Here is an 18,400-nt window from a genome sequence, read left to right as displayed (position 1 = left end):
GGGCTTTTCACACTGGAGAGAAGAAGGATGAGAGGTGACTTAATAGGTGTACAAGGTAATGAGAGGAATAGATACAGTAGATAGCCTGAGACTTTTCCCCAGGACAGAAATGGCTGTCACGAGGGGTCATAATTTTAACATGAGTGGAGGAAGGTATAGGGGAGATGTCAGAGGTAGGTCCTTTATGCAGAGAATGGTAGGTGCATGGAATGCACTGCCAGCAGTCGTAGTAGAGTCAGAGACATTAGGGACATTTAAGCAACTACTGGACAAGCACACGGAAGGCAGTTAATTGAAGGGTGTGTAGGTTAAGATAAATGCTTGACACATCGTCAGCTGAGGGGACTGTACTGTTCTATATTCTATCATTGGTGGTTATGCCTTCAGTTACCAAGGTCCCAAGCTCGATAATAGCATTTGCCCCCCTCATTCACATCATTCTAAGGCACTCCCCAACGCTTATCCCTTTCCTAAGCTTTTAGCTGTCTGACCTAACATTTCACATTGTGGCTTAGTGTCATACTTTATACCATAGTTCTCCGGAGAAGCAATTTAGGACATTTCCAATATCAGATTTTATTTTAACTCAAATTTCTCTCATCCTGCACCTCAAATATTACTCACTGAGGGAAATCAAACGAATGAATAGAATTTGCTTTCACTGTTTTTGTGTAAAGAGGAAGGGATGGAGGTAGGTTAAAAAAAAAACAGGAAATAGCGAGTTGAGAAGATTTGTAGCTCAGGTTGAGGTTCTGGATGTAGGTTTGCTGGAAGGTCCATTTTCAGACATTTCATCACCATACTAGGTAACATCTTCAGTAAGCCTCCAGAAAAAGCACTGCTCATGATTCCTGCTTTCTAATAATATGTTTGGGTTTGCTTAGGTTGGTGATGTCATTTCCGTTCTTTTTCTCAGAGGGTGGGAAATGGGGTCCAAAGTCAATGTGTTTGTTGATAGAGTTCTGGTTGGAATGCTATGCTTCTAAGAATTCTCGTGCGTATCTTTATTTGGCTTGTCCTAGGATGGATATGTTGTCCCAGTTGAAGTGGTGTCCTTCCTTATCTGTATATAAAGATAGTGAGAGAGAGTCATGTCATTTTGTGGCTAGTTTTCTGCCGGTTTGTCCAATGTAGTGTTAGTTACAGATTTTGGATGGTATTTGTAAATGACATTAGTTTTGTTTGTTGTCTGTATAGGGTGTTTCAAGTTTATTAGCTGCTGCTTTAGTGTGTTGGTGGGTTTGTGGGCTACCATGATGCCAAGAGATCTGAGTAGTCTGGCAGTCATTTCTGAGATGTCTTTGATGTAGGGGAGAGGCTAGGGTTTCTGGATGTGTTTTGTCTGCTTGTTTGGATTTGTTGCTGAGAAATCAGCAGACTGTGTTCATAGGTTACCCATTCTTTTTGAATACATTGTATAGGTGATTATCCTCTGCTCTGCGTAGTTCCTATGCAGGAAGGACACCACTTCGACTGGGACAACACATCCAACCTCGGACAAGCCAAACAAAGACACGCACGAGAATTCCTGGAAGCATGGCATTTCAACCGGAACTCTAACAAACACATTGACATGGACCCCATTTATTATCCTCTGAGAAAAACAGGAAATGACATCGCCACAGGAAGTGACATCACCGCATGAAATGCCATCACTGCCAGAAATGTCATCAACCCAAGGAAACCCAAACATATAAACAAAAAGCAGGAAACACGAGCAGTGCTTCATTTGGAGGCTCACTGAAGATGTTACCTAGTATAATGTCTGAAAATGAACCTTCCAGCTCAACGAGCAAACCTACACCCAAAAGGAAACTATACGCCAGTTAGCCTGACCTTTTCTGTGTAAGATTTGAGAATCCATTATTAAGGTTGAGATTGCAGAGTACTTAAAAGTGCACAGTAAAGTAGGGTTGAGTTTGCATAGCTTCAAGGTCATGGCTGACAAATCTGGTAGAATTCTTTGAGAAGGTATCAAGTTAGATGGAGTATATCAAGTAGACAGTATTTCCAGAAGGTGGCTGGTAAGGTGCCGCATAGGAGGCTGCTAAATAGAACAAGAGGCCATAAAGATAGGGGTAAGGTACTGGCATTAATTGAGGGTTAATTGACTGGTAGAAGGCAGAGTGTGGAAATAAAAGGGTCTTTTTCAGGATGGCAACTGATGACTAGTGGAGTTTCGAAGTAGTCTGTTGGATAGGTTTGCTCGCTGAGCTGCAAAGACCCCTTGGCACCATGGTAGCCCAAAAACCCACCAATATACTAGAACAGTAGCTAATGAACTTGAAAGACCCTATACAGACAACAAGCAAAACTAATGCCATTTACAAAATACCATGCAAGGATTGTAACAAACACTACATTGGACAAACAGGCAGAAAACTAGCCACCAGGATACATGTACACCAACTAGCCACAAAAAGACATGACCCACTCTCACTAGTATCCTTACATATAGATAAGGAAGGACACCACTTCGACTGGGACAACACATCCATCCTAGGACAAGCCAAACAAAGACATGCATGAGAATTCCTAGAAGCATGGCATTCCAACCGGAATTCTATCAACAAACACATTGAGTTAGACCCCATCTACCACCCCGAGAAAAGGAACCGGAAGTGACTTCATCACAAGAAATAACATCACCAGCCCAAAGAAACCCAAACATATAAATTGAAAGCAGGAATTGTCAGCATTGCTTTGCTTGAGGCCCACTGAAGATGTTACCAAGTAGAGTAACGAAACATCTGGAAATGAACCTTACAGCTCAGCAAGCAAACCTACATCCAAAACCTCAACCTGAGCTACAAATCTTCTCAAAACTCACGAAGTAGTCTATGTTGGGACAACTGTTCAGGTTATATATTAACAATCTGGGTGAAGAAACTGAAGGTACTTTGCTATATTTGCAGATAAGACAAACATAGGTGAAGAACAGATAATGCTGAGGAAGTGGGTACGCTGCAGAAGGACTGGACAGGCTAGTAGTGTGGGTAAAAAAGTGGCAGATGGAATACAATTTGTGAAAGTGAGAGATTGTGCACATTGGTAGACAAAAGAGCTGTCGACCATTTTCTAAATGGGGAAAGGCTTTGGAAATCACAAAGAGACTTGGGAGTCCTACTTCAGCATTCCCTTAAAGTTAACATGTAATTGAGAAGGCAAGTTAAAAAGTTAGTTAGTGTCCATTTCAAGACAGCTAGAATACAAGAACAGAAATGAACTGCTGTGGCTGTAGATGGCTCTGGTCAGACTGCATTTGGAATACCGTGAGCAGTTTTGGTCCCTGTATCTAGACAAGGATGTGCTGGCATTGGAGGGGGTCCAGAGGAGGTTTACAAGAATGATCCTGTGGATGAAGCACTCATCATATGAGGAGTGATCGAGAACTCTAGCTTGTGCTCGACAGAGTTTTAGGAGGATTTGATTGAAACTTACAGAATACTGAGAGGCCTCGATAGAGAGGACATGGAGAAGATGTTTCCACTGGTAGGAGAATCTAGGATCTGAGAGCACAACTTCAGAGTGAGGGGATAACCCTTTGCATCTGAGACGAGGAGGAATTTCTTCAGCCAGAGGATAGTTAATCTGTGGAACTTATTGCCACAGAGGGCTGTGGAGGCAAGTCACTGAATATATTTAAGACTGAGATAGAGAGGTTCTTGATTAGTCAGGTGAAGCAGTATAGAGGAAGGCAGAAGAATGGGATTGAAAAACATCTTGCCATGATCAAATGGCAGAGCAGATTCAATGGCCTAATTCTGCTCCAATGTTAGAGTAGATTCCCTACAGTATGGAAACAGGTCCTTTGACCCAACAAGTCCAAAGAGTAACCCACCCAGATCCATTCCCCTACCTTATATTTCCCTCTGACTAACGCACCTAACACTACGGGCAATTTAGCATGGCCGATTCACCTAACCTGCACATTTTTGGACTGTGGGAGGAAACCCACACATACACGGGGAGAATGTGTAAACTCCACACACACAGTTGCCTAAGGCGGGAATTGAACCAGAGTCTCTGGCGCTGTGAGGCAGCAGTGCTAACCACTGTGCCACCATGACGCCCAATGATAAATGAGCTACCACTCCCTCCACCCCAAATTTCAGGTGGGGCTATGTGTTCTGGATCGAGTTGGTTAGGGTCCTGTTCGAATACCTGCCATTCCATTAACTCCCAACCCTCTCATCCCCAATGAGAATATACCCAATTCACATAATCAAATCCGGTTATCCCCTCAATCTTTCGGCTTGGCCTGATATTATGTTTGTTTGGCACTGATCAGAACTTAACCTGTTCAAGTGCAGTCACTCCTAATGAATTATGAAGTGTCAGCACTACTTTGCCAATAATACCTCTCACCATCTAGATTTCTTTGCTGGCTGCCTCCATGAGCATCTATTGCAACAAATCCATTTATTGTCTGTCTGCACACACTGATCCCTTGCACTGACTTTGTGCATTGTTTTCTTTAAGAGTCATAGAACCCAGCAATATTTCTTAGTTCCTATCTAAATAGTCTAATCTAACACATCCCATTATTCCAGATTGAACTCCTACCTGTTTTCTCAATTCCCGAAATACAGTCTGTTTTGATATAATGCGATAGTTCCTTTCCCATGCATCCCACATAAGGAAATTGTGTAATAGCAGTACCACTTAGACCAATGGAATCAGAATTGCGTAAGGAAAGTTCTCGTTCCACACATAATGGTCTAAATTCTTGAACCACATTGTAGCCAACTCGTGTTGAAGAAACATGCTTTATAGCTTAACTGACTGTATATTAAAATACTTAATCCTGTTTAGCTTTCGATTCTATCAGCATTATTTCCCATCAATTGCAAACTTAGATTCCTGTGTTTGCAGCTTCAGTTTGATCATTTCCATGATATTGAGCAAAATAAAAGTCTTCAAACAGATCCCCCAGGTATCATTGACCCCTGGGACAATGATCATCCTGCAGCTTCATCCCTAGGTCCTAGCCATCAATGCCTGAGTTGAGGATTAATTGAGGATCTGAAATGCTAATTAACATAAATAACTCTGCTTTTAGAGTGCTTGATACCAACAGCCGGTGACTGATTGCTTTGTAGAAAAAGCTGACTGCAGATTTTTAAGAAAACCTATCATTATTTTTTTCCCAGCTTTGTTGATGTAATGTGCACTGGTCACAGAAACAGAGGGTGCCCATTACTCTGGTTGTACAGCACTCAGTCTCCACATAATTTAAACAGACAGATTTAGATTAGACTCGCTACAGTATGGAATCAGGCCATTTGGCCCAACAAAGTCCACACCGACCCTCCGAAGAGTAACCCACCCAGACCCATTTCCCTACCCTATATTTACCCCTGACTAATGCACCCAACATTATGGCAATTTAGCATGACCAATTCACCTGACTGGCACATTTTTGTGATTGTGGGAGGAAACCCACATGGACACAGGGAGAATGTGAAAACTCCACAGAGTCGCCCGAGGCAGGAATTGAACCCGGGTCCCTGGCGCTGTGAGGCAACTGTGCTAACCACTGAGCCACCGTGCCGCCCTTATTCAACCTTCTCATTAATGCACGAGTATAACTCCTTATGGTGAGTTTTGTAGTGGTAGTGATTCTGGAAGGTTTGGGTTTAAATTCAGATGCATGTAATAACATGGCTGAACACATTTAAAAATATTAAAAGCTCTGCAAACAATCAGTAAAGGTCACACTGGAAAGATACAAGTCAACATTACAATCTTCAAGAAAAATAAAATATTACTCAACTCTTCTATCACCTGATATCAAAGGCCTTGATTAATAAAACTAATGGCATCACATATAATCAGGGAATTGAGAGATTGGTTTAAGTTTCATTTGGATGTATATCTCCATATACATCGCATCATCCTCTGCCACCAACATACAGACCCCACCACTTGGTATATATTTCCCTCTCCATCCCTATCAGCATCCCAGAGAGACCATTACCTCCATGACTCCCTTGTCAGATCCTCACCTCCACCAGCCCACACCCAACTCCCGGCACCTTCCCCTGCCACCACAGGAAGTGCAAAGCCTGTGCCCCACCACCTCCCAAGACCCAAAGGATCCTTCCACATCCAACAGAAGTTTACCTATACCTCCAAAAATGTCATCTACTATATCGGTTGCACCCAATGTGGTCTCCTTCACATCGGGGAGACAGGACACCAACTTGCAGATCGTTTCAGAGACCATCTCTGGGATACCTGTACCAACCAACCCCACCGCCCTCTGGCTGAACACTTCAACTCCCCCTCCCACTCCACGAAGGACATACAGGTCCTGGGCCTCCTCTATCGCCAAATCCTAACAACCCGAAGCCTGGAGGAAGAACACCTCATCTTCCGCCTTGGGACCCTCCAACCACATGGGTTTAATGTGGATTCCACCAGTTTCCTCATTTCCCTCCCCCTACCTTATCCCAGTCCCAAGCCTCCAACTCGGCACCATCTTCTTGTCCTGTCCATCATCATTCCCATCTGTCTGCTCCAACCTATCACCTTCTCCTAACCTTCATCTACCTATTGCATTCCCAGCTACCTTCCAACCAGCCCCCCCTGCAAGGCCCCAGAACTGCAGTTTGGCCTTTGAACTTGCGCTGCCGTTTAATACCATCATGGCAAATCTCATCTCAGCCTCAATTCCACTTTCCTGCCCAATCTCCATAACCCTTTAACCCATTACTTATTAAAAACCTGTCCATCACCTTTTACATTTACTCAACGTCCAGACATCCACCATACGCTAAGATAGTGAACTCCACCGATTCACAACACAGAAGAAATTTTTCATCTTGATTTAAATCTGCTACCTCTTATCCTAAGATTATGACCTTGTTCTAGACTTCCCCACATGAAGAAACATCTACTTTATCAATCCCCTTTAGCATCTCAATTTAATCTCTTCTCATATTTCTAAATGCTGCAGATATAGGCCTAAACTGCTCAATCTCTTTTCATAAGACAAACCCCTCATCTTGGGAATCAATCACATGAACCTCCTCTGACCTGACTCCAAAACAACTACATCGCTCAAGTAAGGGGACCATAAATTGTACACAATACTCCATGTGTGGTCAATTGCCTTCAAACATATTGAAACATCACAAGGCGTTTTCCCAACTTGTAATGAAACCAAGTTTAACTGGAAGCTATGAGATGACATTAGGATGGAGGACCAAAGATCAGCTTAAAGAAATCCATTTTACACTGCACATTACAGGGAGATGGTGTGTGAACAAATTCCAGCATTTAGGGTCCAGACAGCTGAAAGAACACAGTGAAGTATTGGATTGCAGCAACAGGTGGAAACCTGGTCAATTCTCTTAAAACAGGAGAATTCAGTGTCTTCCCTCCTATCCTACAACAAAAACCAAGGAAAGAAATTGTGACATTTCAGATTAAAATGTTCAAAAGTTGAACTCTTCTGTATTGGTGCTGAGCTAGTACTAAAGTACACTACTACATTTCTGCTGATCTGAGCAACAGTGATCTGGGAGAGATTACTGCCCCCGATGCTATCCTTCTTGAATTTCTTTCACATTTAGAGAAAAAAAAGGAAATAGAGTAAACAGCTGAAGGCTCAAAGTATTGCTGAGCATTCATTACTAAGAGCTCTAAAATACTGCAACATTTGCCTAAGCAGAATATGAAGGGACTTACAAATATACAAACAAGGAGGAGAAGGAGAAGATCGGATGGATTACAGCAGTTCAAGTGCAGTTCAGCATCATCTTCTCATGGACAACTAGGGACAGACAAGAAATGCTGATCCAACAAACAATGTCCACATACCATGAACGAATACATGAATTAAAAACTCCAAGTATTTCATTGGCTGTAAGGCACTCTGGGACTCCACCTGATAATATAAAAAAACGTGCTACAGAATTGCAAATTCTTTTGCAGACAGCCTTCTGACTTCAGTAGCAGCACTTTGCTGAAAAAGATGGAAAAAAAGGCCACAGAGGAATAAGTCAACAATGATGTATTTACATCACAGATTTAACACTAGAATCAAATGACATTTCCATTTACATTGTTTCATCATGGTACACACTCTACCACGGATATTAAATTAATATTTATACTGAAAAGCTTTCATCTGAAACCTCACCATCTCAAATTACAGGTCAGGTGGCTTGCACAGCTGTCTATTTGTTTCTGACTGTTTCTCTAGTTAAGCATTTATAGGTGCCTTTGCGTTTAGGATGATGACTGTTCCATTTATCAATCCTTTAATTCATTAGTTGATTGCAGTTTATGGTCCATATGCTGCACATTTGTTTGAAAGCACTCATTAGTGCAACGTATCATGCACATTGAGTGCATTCTTAAAAGGAGACAACTTCTCTTGTAAATAATTACCCCATTGATCTGTAAAATGCATATTTATCCACAAAAAAAATGCAAAAATGGATACTTACAATATATAAAATTCTTAAGAACTTTACTGGATTAATGTCAGAATCATAGAGATGTACAGCATGGAAACAGACCCTTCAGACCAACAGGTCTCTTTTTCTCTTATTTTGACTTTCCATAACTAAAGGTCACAAAGCTTGTGATGTGCAACGCATGTAAAATGTGGGAGATTTTGGTCCCACAAGACATTAGGACAGCCACATCTGCATGAAGTGCCAGAGGGCAGCAGTCCTTGAACAACATGTGGCTAATTTGAAGCAGTGACTCTCCCCACCACACAAGGAGAAAGCTTTCTGGATCAGTCATACGAGCGAGTGTTCAACAGCATCATGACAGGTAGACAAGGTGGAGTGCAGAGATGACAGATGAGTGGGTGACCATTTGCCAAAAGGAGACAAGCAGATCCAGGAAAGCCAAGACTCCCTGGAGTTGTATAACAGGAATCGAATTTTAGATGCCTATTTTGTGAGCAATACAACGGAGTCGTTTTGGATGACCTGAGGGAAAACCACAGTACAAGGCTAGTTTGGGGGGGGAAAAAAAAAAAAGAGGCTGGTCGGCAGATTAGTAAGGTAATCACGGTGGGTCACTTAACAGTTCAAGGGATACAGAGTCTAGCTTGTATCCATGATTGAAAGTCCCATATGGTCTGTTGCTCCCAGGTACAAGGGTTCAGGACATAACAGAACAACTGAATAAACGTGTGGAAAGGGAGGCTGAACAACCAGTGTTTTTTTTGGGACCAACCACATAGACAAGGGATTGGAGGTCTTGCAGGATCAGTTTCAGGAGTTAGGGAGTAGTTTGAAACACAGCACTTCCAGAACAGCAATCTCAAATATTCCCCATGCCATGGGCTTCACCATTTAAGCAAAACAGGGAGGTAAATGTGTGGCTTGAGGGGTGATGCAGAAGGGAGAGGCTTAGATTTTTGGGACATTGGAATACCAGAGAGGCCAAGAGAAAGGAGATGGTGAATGGGGAAAAGGAAGTGAGGAAAGGCTTCAGTGAACAAAGAAATGATTGCCTTCCAATAGGCAAAGTTAAATTGAATGTACACAAATACAGAGAATAGTGAACAAAACGGAGGAACTGGAAGCAGAAATTGGTCTGGGGGATATGACATAGTAGCATTCACAGAAACTTGGGCAAGGCAGAACAGGATTGGATACTTAACATCCCAGGTTAGAAGGCTTCCAGAAAAAGTAGGATGGGTAAAAGGGGAGGAAGTGTAGTAATCTTGGTCAAAGATAGTATCATTGCCCTGAACGAGATACAGTTCGTGACTTGGAATCTATATGAATGGAGGTGATAAACAGGAAGGGAGTAGTGGCCTTGTTGGGTATTTATTACAGACCTCCAAATAGTGGGAAGGAAATAGAAGACAACATTTGTAGACAGATTGTGGAAGTCTGAAAGATAGGTAGGATTGTGAGAGTTGATGAGTTCAATTGCCCCAGGGTAGATTGGGAAAAGGTAACATGCGGGACACAAAAGGGGAGAAATTCCTGCAATATGTGGAGAACTTTGTAGAATAGTGCATTTTTAAACACAATCAATGTATTATATCTGGACAATTTCAGCTGAATTTAAATAGAGTTTTAAATACCAAAATTGCCATACAGTTCATGTCAACAAAGCTGGAATTGATCAGCCTTCACTCTTGATGCAAACTATAATTTAATTGCTTTAAAATAAGATAGAAATTGCAACAGAGGCTGTTCTCATATAAAAACCAATTGCTTGTGTCAAGTAGCTCTTTGCAATTTTTATAACAAGCATTAATGTAGAATCTTAACTACCAAGTAGAATTCCTACAATTTTCTGAATCTATTTGCTAATCAAACAACACCCAATGAGAATCAATGTATTCTCAACATTTTATATTCTTGATGATGCACACTACTTGCAAGTAAGTTTCTTCTGACTTGCTACACAGTAATAAGTAACATTTGACTTATTTTTCTACTTTTTAAACCTATGATTTTGTAGCAAGTTGCCTTTATGCCTAAAATGATACCAGGAATGGCAATTTTGTCTAATTTCCACTACCCCTGTATCCCCGTACTTGAGCACACATCACAATAAACTTAATTCTAATTTCCTGTCCTAATAGGGGGGGGCTGTGCTGCGTCTGATCCTAGGAAAGGAGGCAAGCCAAGTGGAGAATGTCAGAGGAGGGTAGCATTTGAAAAATAGCAATCATAACATAAGGCTCAATACTAATATGGAAAAGCATAAAAATCAATGATTAAGATCTTAGACTGGAAGGGGCAGGTTTTAGGGGTCTAAAGATTGAACTGGAGCATGATGATTGGAAACACATTTTCTGGATAAAACAGTGAATGAAAAATGTCAGAATTTTAAAAGGGAGGTGAATAGAGTAAAAGCTACTGACATTCCCAACAGAAGTACATATCCAGAGCCAGAGTATCCTGGATGACTGAGAATATTAATGAGAAAATAAGAAAAAGGAGGCATATAATTCATACCAGAATAATAATAGCAATAGAAATCAGGAAGAGTATCTCATGTGCAGGAGAGAGGCCAAGGTTGGAATATGAGGAAAGGATGGCAGGATGTGCTGAAACAGAGTACAATGTTTTCAAGCATATTAATAGTAATAGATGAGTAAAGGATAGGTTGGGGCCCATAAGAAACAAGCAGGGTAAGCAGTTCACTGAAGCAAACAATATGGCAGAGGTACTTAATGAATATTTTGTTTTTTTTTATCTTTACCAAATTAGAACATAGAACAGTACTGCACAGTACAGGCCCTTCGGCCCTCAATGTTGTGCTGACCTTTTACCCTACTCCAAGATCTGACTAACCCACATACCCTTCATTCTACTATTATCCATGGGTCTAACCAAGAGTTGCTTGAATGTCCCTAATGTATCTGACTCCACTACCACTGTTGGCAGTACATTCCAAGCACACATCACTCTGTGTAAAGAACCTCCCTCTGAAACCTTCCCTTAACCTTCCTCCAATCACCTTAAAAATATATGTGCCCTTGTGATAGCCATTTCTGCGTTGGGAAAAAAAAGTCTCTGGCTATCTATTCTATCTATGCCTCTCATCATCTTGCACACTTCTATTACGTCACCTCTCATCCTTCTTAGCTCCAATGAGAAAAGCCCTAGCTCCCTCAACCTTTCTTCATAAGACATACCCTCCACTCCAGGCAGAATCCTGGTAAATCTCCTCTGCACCCTCTCTAAAGCTTCCACGTCCTTTCTATGAGACAGCAACCAGAACTGAGCATAATATTCCAAGTGTGGTTTAACCAGGGCTCTATAGAGCTACAGCATAACCTCACAATTCTTAAATTCAATCCCGCACTAATGAAAGCCAACACACCAAACGCCTTGTAACAACCCTACCAACTTCAGTGGCAGCTCTGAGGAATCTATGGACATGGACCCCAAGATCTCTGTTCCTCCACACTGCCAAGAATCCTGCCTTCAGCCTTGTAATCTGCATTCAAATTTAACCTTCCAAAATGAATCACTTCACACTTCTCCAGGTTGAACTCCATCTGCCACTTATCAGCCCAGTTCTGCATGCCCCATCAATGTTCCATTGCAACCTACAACAGCCCTCAACACTATCCACCATTCCAACCTTCATCTCATCGGCAAACTTATTAACCCACCCTTCCACTTCCTCATCCAAGTCATTTATAAAAATTACAAAGAGCAGAGGTCCCAGAACAGATTCCTGCAGAACTCCACTGGTCACAGAGCTCCAGACTGAATACTTTCCATCTACAACCACGACCTTCTACAGGGCAGCCAATTCTGTATCCAGCCAAATTTCCCATGCCTCCTTACCTTCTGAATAAGCCTACCATGCTAAAATCCATATACACCACATCCACTGGTCTACCTTCAATGTGTTTTGTCACATCCTCAAAGTATCCAATAAGGCTTGTGAGGCATGACCTGCCCCTCACAAAACTATGCCAACTATCTCTAATAAACTATGCTTTTCCAAATAATCATAAATCCTGTTCTCAGAATCCTATCCAATAATTTGCCCACCACTGACATAAGACTGACCAGTCTAATTCCCAGGGTTAACCCTATTCCCTTTGCTGAACAAGGGACTAACATTTGCTATCCCCCAATCATCAGTTACTACTCCAGTGGACAGTGAGGACACAAAGATCATCGCCAAAGGCATAGCAATATCTTCCTTCGCCTCCTATAGTAACCTTGGATATATCCCAGGGGACTTATCTATCTTCATTTATTTCAAAATTTGCAGCACATCCTCCTTACCATCAACCTGTTTGAGCACATCAACCTGTTCCACGCTGCCTCACAAATGACAAGGTCCCTCTCATTAGTGAACACTGAAGCAAATGCTGCCAAACATCAAAACCAATATGGCCTCCCTCTAGTCAGCCTATCTACGTATTGAGTCAGGAATCCTTCCTGGACATATGACAAAATCTGCTCCAAACTATTTGCACTAAGGAGGTTCCAATTAATATTGGGGAAGTTGAAGTCACCCATGACAACAACCGTTACTTCTGCACCTTTCCAAAATCTGCATCCCAACCCACTGCTCTAGTGGTGGTGATGGTGTCTACAGAAAAATCCCAATAAAGTGACTGCTCCTTTCCTGTTTCTGACTTCCACCCATACTGACTCTGTATAAACCCTCCTCAATGACCTCCATTTCTGCAGCTGTGATACTATTCCTGATTAGTAATGCCACTCCCCCACCTCCCTCACTATTCCTTTTGAAACATCTAAACCCCAAACCAGCCAACTGTGATATCCTAGATTCCAATGGCCACAACATCGTAGTACCAAGTACTGATCCATGCTCTGAGTTCATCACGCTTACTCCCGACACTTCTTGCATTAAAAGACATTTCAATCCATCACACTCACTGCAACTTTACCCTGTTACCGGTCTATCCTTCCTCATAGACTCTCTGCATGTTGTATCTGCCCGTTCACCAGCTACCTCCTCCAGTGATCCGCACCTCAGGTTCCCACCCCTCTGCCAAACTAGTTTAAACCCTCCCCTTGTACAGGTCCTACCATCCCCAGAAGGTATCCCAATGATCCACATTTCTGAAGTCCTCCCTCCTACACTAGCCCTGCGGCCACATGTTCAGCTGCACTCGCTCTGTTCCTAGCACATGGCACTGGGGTTACTACTCTGTCCTGCTCTTAGCTTCCAACCTAACTCCCTGTATTCACCTTTCAGGTCCTCATCACTTTTCCTAGCGGTCACTGGTACTGATGTGCAACACTACTTCTGGCTGTTCACCCTCCCCCTTCGGGATCCTGTAGACTCAATCAGAGACATCCCTGACTCTGGCACCCAGAGGCAACATACCATCCGGAAATCATTTTCCCAACCACAGAATCCCCGTCTGTTCCTCTAACCATTGAATCTCCTATCAAAATCACACTCCTCTTCTTCCCCACTTCCCTTCTGAGCCACAGAGCCAGGTTGAGTGGCAGAGACCCAGCAACTGTGGTTTTCCACAGTAGGTCTTCCTCCCATCCCCATAAGAACAGTATCCAAAGCGGTACGCTTATTGAGGGGAACAGCCACAGGGGATCCCTGCACTGACTGCATATTCCCTTTCCCAATCCTGACAATCACCCAACTAATTTTATCCCAACACTTAGGTGTGACTACCTCCCTATAACTCCTATCACCCAGCCAGCCTCCCAAATGATCCAAAGTTCATCCAGCTCCAGTTCCCTAACGCGGTCTGTGAGGAGCTGGAGTTGGGTGCACTTCTCGCAGGTGAAGTCAGCAGAGACACTAGTGCTGACCCTTACCTCCTACGTCCTGCAACAGGAACATTCAACTTCCCTAGGTCCCATTTCCTTTGCTCTAAATTGCCAAGAGTTAAAAAAACTTACCAACATGCCGCACAATCCTTTCTTTGTTAGAGGATGACGACGGATAGGAGACACGTGGTGTTTCGGGTCAAGCCGCTGCCTGAATATTTTAGTTCACTTACCAAGCAGTCCCTGTGTCCGCTTCCACTCCTGTTCAGCCTTTGCTCTGCTGACTCACAAGGTAAGTATATTGTATTCAAACTTCCCTTCCCACTGTCCCCTAACCCCCTCTGATTCGCCACACTTCTTCGCTGTCCTGCGAAGGTCTCCTGTACAGTCGTGATGACTGTGGCAATGGAGGGTGTCCTGCGGAGGTCTACTGTACAGTCGTGATGACTGTGGCAATGTCTCCCAGAATTCTGCTATGATGACTCTCAACCGTCGTCTGATTCGCCACCTTTCTTTACCATCTCACAGAGGGTGCCAACAGTGGCTTACTCGAAACCATGAGTGTTGAGCAACTGAATGTTATAGTGATAAATAAAGGTGCTAGAAAGTCTGGCAACACTCCAGATAGAGAAATCCAGATGGGATGATCCTAGATTGCTTAGAGAGTTAAGGGAGAAAATTGCAGAGTCGTTGACAGAAATTTTCCAAGCCTCTGAACAGGGTTAATTCCAGGGGTCTGAAGGATTACAAATGGAGCACCATTTTTTAATAAAGGGACAAAGGATAACCTAGGAAACTACAGACTGGTCAGTTTGACAGCAATAGTAGGAAAACTGTTGTGGTCATAGTCCATGATTCCGTAAAGATACACTAAAAGAAAAGTAAGCTAATAGTAGAAAGTCAACATGGTTTTGTGAAGGGCAGATCATGCCTGACAAATTTAATTGAATTTTTCGATGAGATGACACAGGCACTGGATGAGAATAGTGCTGTTTGATGTTGCATATTTGAAAAGCATTTGCTATGGTGCCACATGACAGGTTGGTTAGCAAATTAGAAATGCTTGGGATCAATGGATCCTTGGCTGCATAGATTAGAAGGTGGCTAAAAGCTAGGAAACAGGAAATCAATGGGCATTTCTCAGATTGAAGACAAATTAGTGTTGGGACAATTGCTTTTTCATATTCATATAAACTATTTGTAGACGAGGATATTGAAGACAGATGATACTAATCTAGGGAGCATAGTGAATTGTGACAATAATGCTGAGTGACTTCACAGGAACATTGAGAAGTTGACCAAATAGGCAGACGCCTGGCAAGTGAACTTCAATGCAAAGAATCACGAGGTAATGCATTTTGGTAGAAGAAATACAGGATCAATGGTACAACTTTTAGGGGAGTACAGGAGCAGAGGAACCTCAGGGCTCATGTGAATGATTTTCTGAAGGTGGCCAGGTAAGTTCAAGCAGTTGCTAAGAAAGCTTTCAGGATTTTTAGGTTTATAACTAAAGCCGTACAGTATAAAAGCAAGGAAGTGATGCTACACCTCTACATATTATTGGTCAGCCCACATTTGAAGTATCCCGTTCAGTTCTGAGCACCCTATTTACGGAAGGATATTAAAAGCCTGGAGAGTTCAAAGCAGTTTTACTAGAATGATACCAGGAATGAAGGGCTTTAGAAACAAGGAATGATTAAAGAGATTGGGTATATTCTCCTTGAAGCAAAGATGAAGAGGTGACCTTAGAGGTGCTCAAAATTATAAACAATTTTGACAGGGTAAAGAGGACATTCGTTTCCACTAGATAGTAGGTCAGTAACTAGGGGTCACAATTTCTAGATTGTCAGGAAGAGAGCTAAGAGTGAGATGATGAGAAACGTCTTTACTCAATGTTAGGATTTGGAATACACTGCTTGGGAGAGTGGTAGGGGAGGCAGATTCCATAGGCAGTTTCAAAAGAGAGCTGGATATATATTTGAAAGTGGTGAAGTTAGAGGACCATGGAGTGGGACTAGCTCCATAGTTCTTCCAGGAGCTGATACAGACACAATGAGTCGAAAGGCCTACTTATATGCAGCAAAATTCAATGATTCTATAATTTTTAAAGGAACAAACTACTTAGGACAGGGAGAAATTTCTTCTGAAGATTGTGAATATTGTGAATTCTAAACCCTCAACACAAACCCTAAAGGGTTGTAAATACCAAGTGAATCAAGGGATGCAGGGAAAGGGCAAGAAAGAGAAGCTAAGGTACACAGTCATGATCACATTGAACAGCAGAGTAAACTTGCATGGCCTATCCATTTTCCTGTAATGAATTATGCAATGTTACAAATGTTTCTCAAGTAGCCAGAAAGAGCAGTCATGAAATAAAATAATTCTCATAAAAAGATTTTACTGGAATATATAAACAGAAGTTGTGATTTTTATATACATGCACTGGACAAACCTCACTAAGTCCTGATATATGAATCTGAGCATCAAACTGGACCATGCATTTAGAGCTGCAAGATCACAGAGCATTGTCCATCAATACACATAGACTTAAAGATGTCCACAGACTCATTTGTAACACAACACTTAAAAAGTTTGAATATTGTGCAACATTGTCAGATACAAATACAGATAAGACAACCTTACAAAATAATCTTTATTTTACATAGCTCTGTATGTTTGCAAGATTAACCTGCAAATGAGATTGATTTTGGAATGTGCAGCAAACTAACAGTCTATTCGCTGTGGCAGAACCAAATTAAACCAGGGTTGACAGGATTTGTCTAGCTGAACCATCCAGGTCTTCTTTCCTGGCAATTTCACAATCAATATTAGCCATAAAGGTTTTTCCATGTACAATTTGTGCAGGAACAGAGGTGCACCTTAGAGTAATTGTTGGGTAACCCCATCCCATTTTTATTAACCCCTCCATTGAGGCTTCTCCTACTTTTAAGATTCACTGCAGTCCTTTGTGCAGGATGGCATGAAGATCAAGTAGCAGCCTGTGTCACCATGGTACGGTGAACAAATTTCTGTAAAATAATGTGATTAACTAGCAAAAGTTTCAATGAAATGTAGTTTTATACAGGGCTTGAAGAAACAATTGATCACCTTTCCCTGATGGGCTAGTAACTCAAGCAGGCTATCATGGCATAGTACTGATCTAAATAGCCTGGAAAGATTCTGAACTTGAGCTAACTAGGTTCGATCCATACAGGCACAGCAGTACCCTCAGTCAGCCAGGATTGCCATTTGCTCATTGGTTAATAGCTCCAAACTTCACTATGTGGACACGCGATAAGGGATTGCACAGGAAGAATAGTTAACAGAAAATTATTACAAAAGGCTGCTCAAATCTCTGCAAGGCAGCACCTTTAGGAGAGGAGATAAAATAGTACTAGATCTTTAAAACTATCAGGAGGAATACATTGCCTTATTCTTCAAACTCACTGACAGCAATTTTCTTCCTTAAGGATGAAGTGTGTTGGGCAATGAAACTGTTGTTTCACCATCAGCATTAAGCACACAGCTGTGCGCCTTCACAAAATAAACCACTGACATGAATTTCTTTCACAAGCAGGATAAAAATCCAGACATGCAGCATCAATACATTGAAACTCAGCTTTTAAAATCATCAAGAGCTGAAAATGTCACATCTATGTTTTTGGTTATCCAGGAACTAGTGTTCAAAACTAGTTCAATCCCAGTCCAATCTTGGGTCAAGGCATCCAAAACATCAAAATGCCGAAACTCTCTAACTACAGATAATCATGATCAGAAAATTATATTCATTGAACCTTCCTCTTAAAATAAAAATTGGAAAATTGACGAAGAAGCAAGTTGTTCTTTTTAACCCAAAATGACAATTTTCCCACAAGAAATCCAGGAGGGTAATGAATAACCATTAATGCTGTAGTCCACTAAAATGGCTTACAGATGACACTGGGAACTTCATTGCTACATGTACCACTGGCAGTGTGTTGTTGATTGGCTCATCTGTAGAAAAGAAGCTACATATGCAAAAAAGAACTCCCAAAAAAAATCACAAGAGCCAGAGGATAAAGGTAATTCAATTACCAAGTCACACGGCTTTGCGATGATATTCCGGTGGTGCGACTTCATAATCACTTGGACTAAAGAGACTCGAAGCATTCTTCACCAAGTACCTGAAGGTTAGG

The 18,400-nt window shown here is 41.9% G+C and overlaps 1 protein-coding gene across 5 annotated transcripts in view; it reads right to left on the bottom strand.

Moving 5' to 3' along the window:
• Positions 1-1,044: 1,044 nt before the first annotated feature.
• Positions 1,045-18,400, bottom strand: part of morf4l1 (mortality factor 4 like 1) — a 73,835-nt gene continuing 56,479 nt past the window's right edge. For 4 of the 5 annotated variants that reach the window (XM_043677128.2, XM_087981323.1, XM_087981324.1 and 1 more), the window contains one exon: positions 16,607-18,388. In XM_043677128.2, the coding sequence (XP_043533063.1) occupies positions 18,304-18,388 (85 nt within the window). In that variant the 3' untranslated portion in view covers positions 16,607-18,303. Of the gene's footprint in view, positions 1,064-16,606; positions 18,389-18,400 lie in introns of those variants that run through there. The other variant, XM_087981322.1, reaches the window with a different exon arrangement.

The sequence above is a fragment of the Chiloscyllium plagiosum genome, unplaced genomic scaffold, assembly GCF_037043375.1.
Source record: "Chiloscyllium plagiosum isolate Xiang-an unplaced genomic scaffold, Cpla_swu_hap1 HiC_scaffold_39, whole genome shotgun sequence".
Lineage (NCBI taxonomy): Eukaryota > Metazoa > Chordata > Chondrichthyes > Orectolobiformes > Hemiscylliidae > Chiloscyllium > Chiloscyllium plagiosum.
This window is presented reverse-complemented; position numbering and strand designations above follow the sequence as displayed.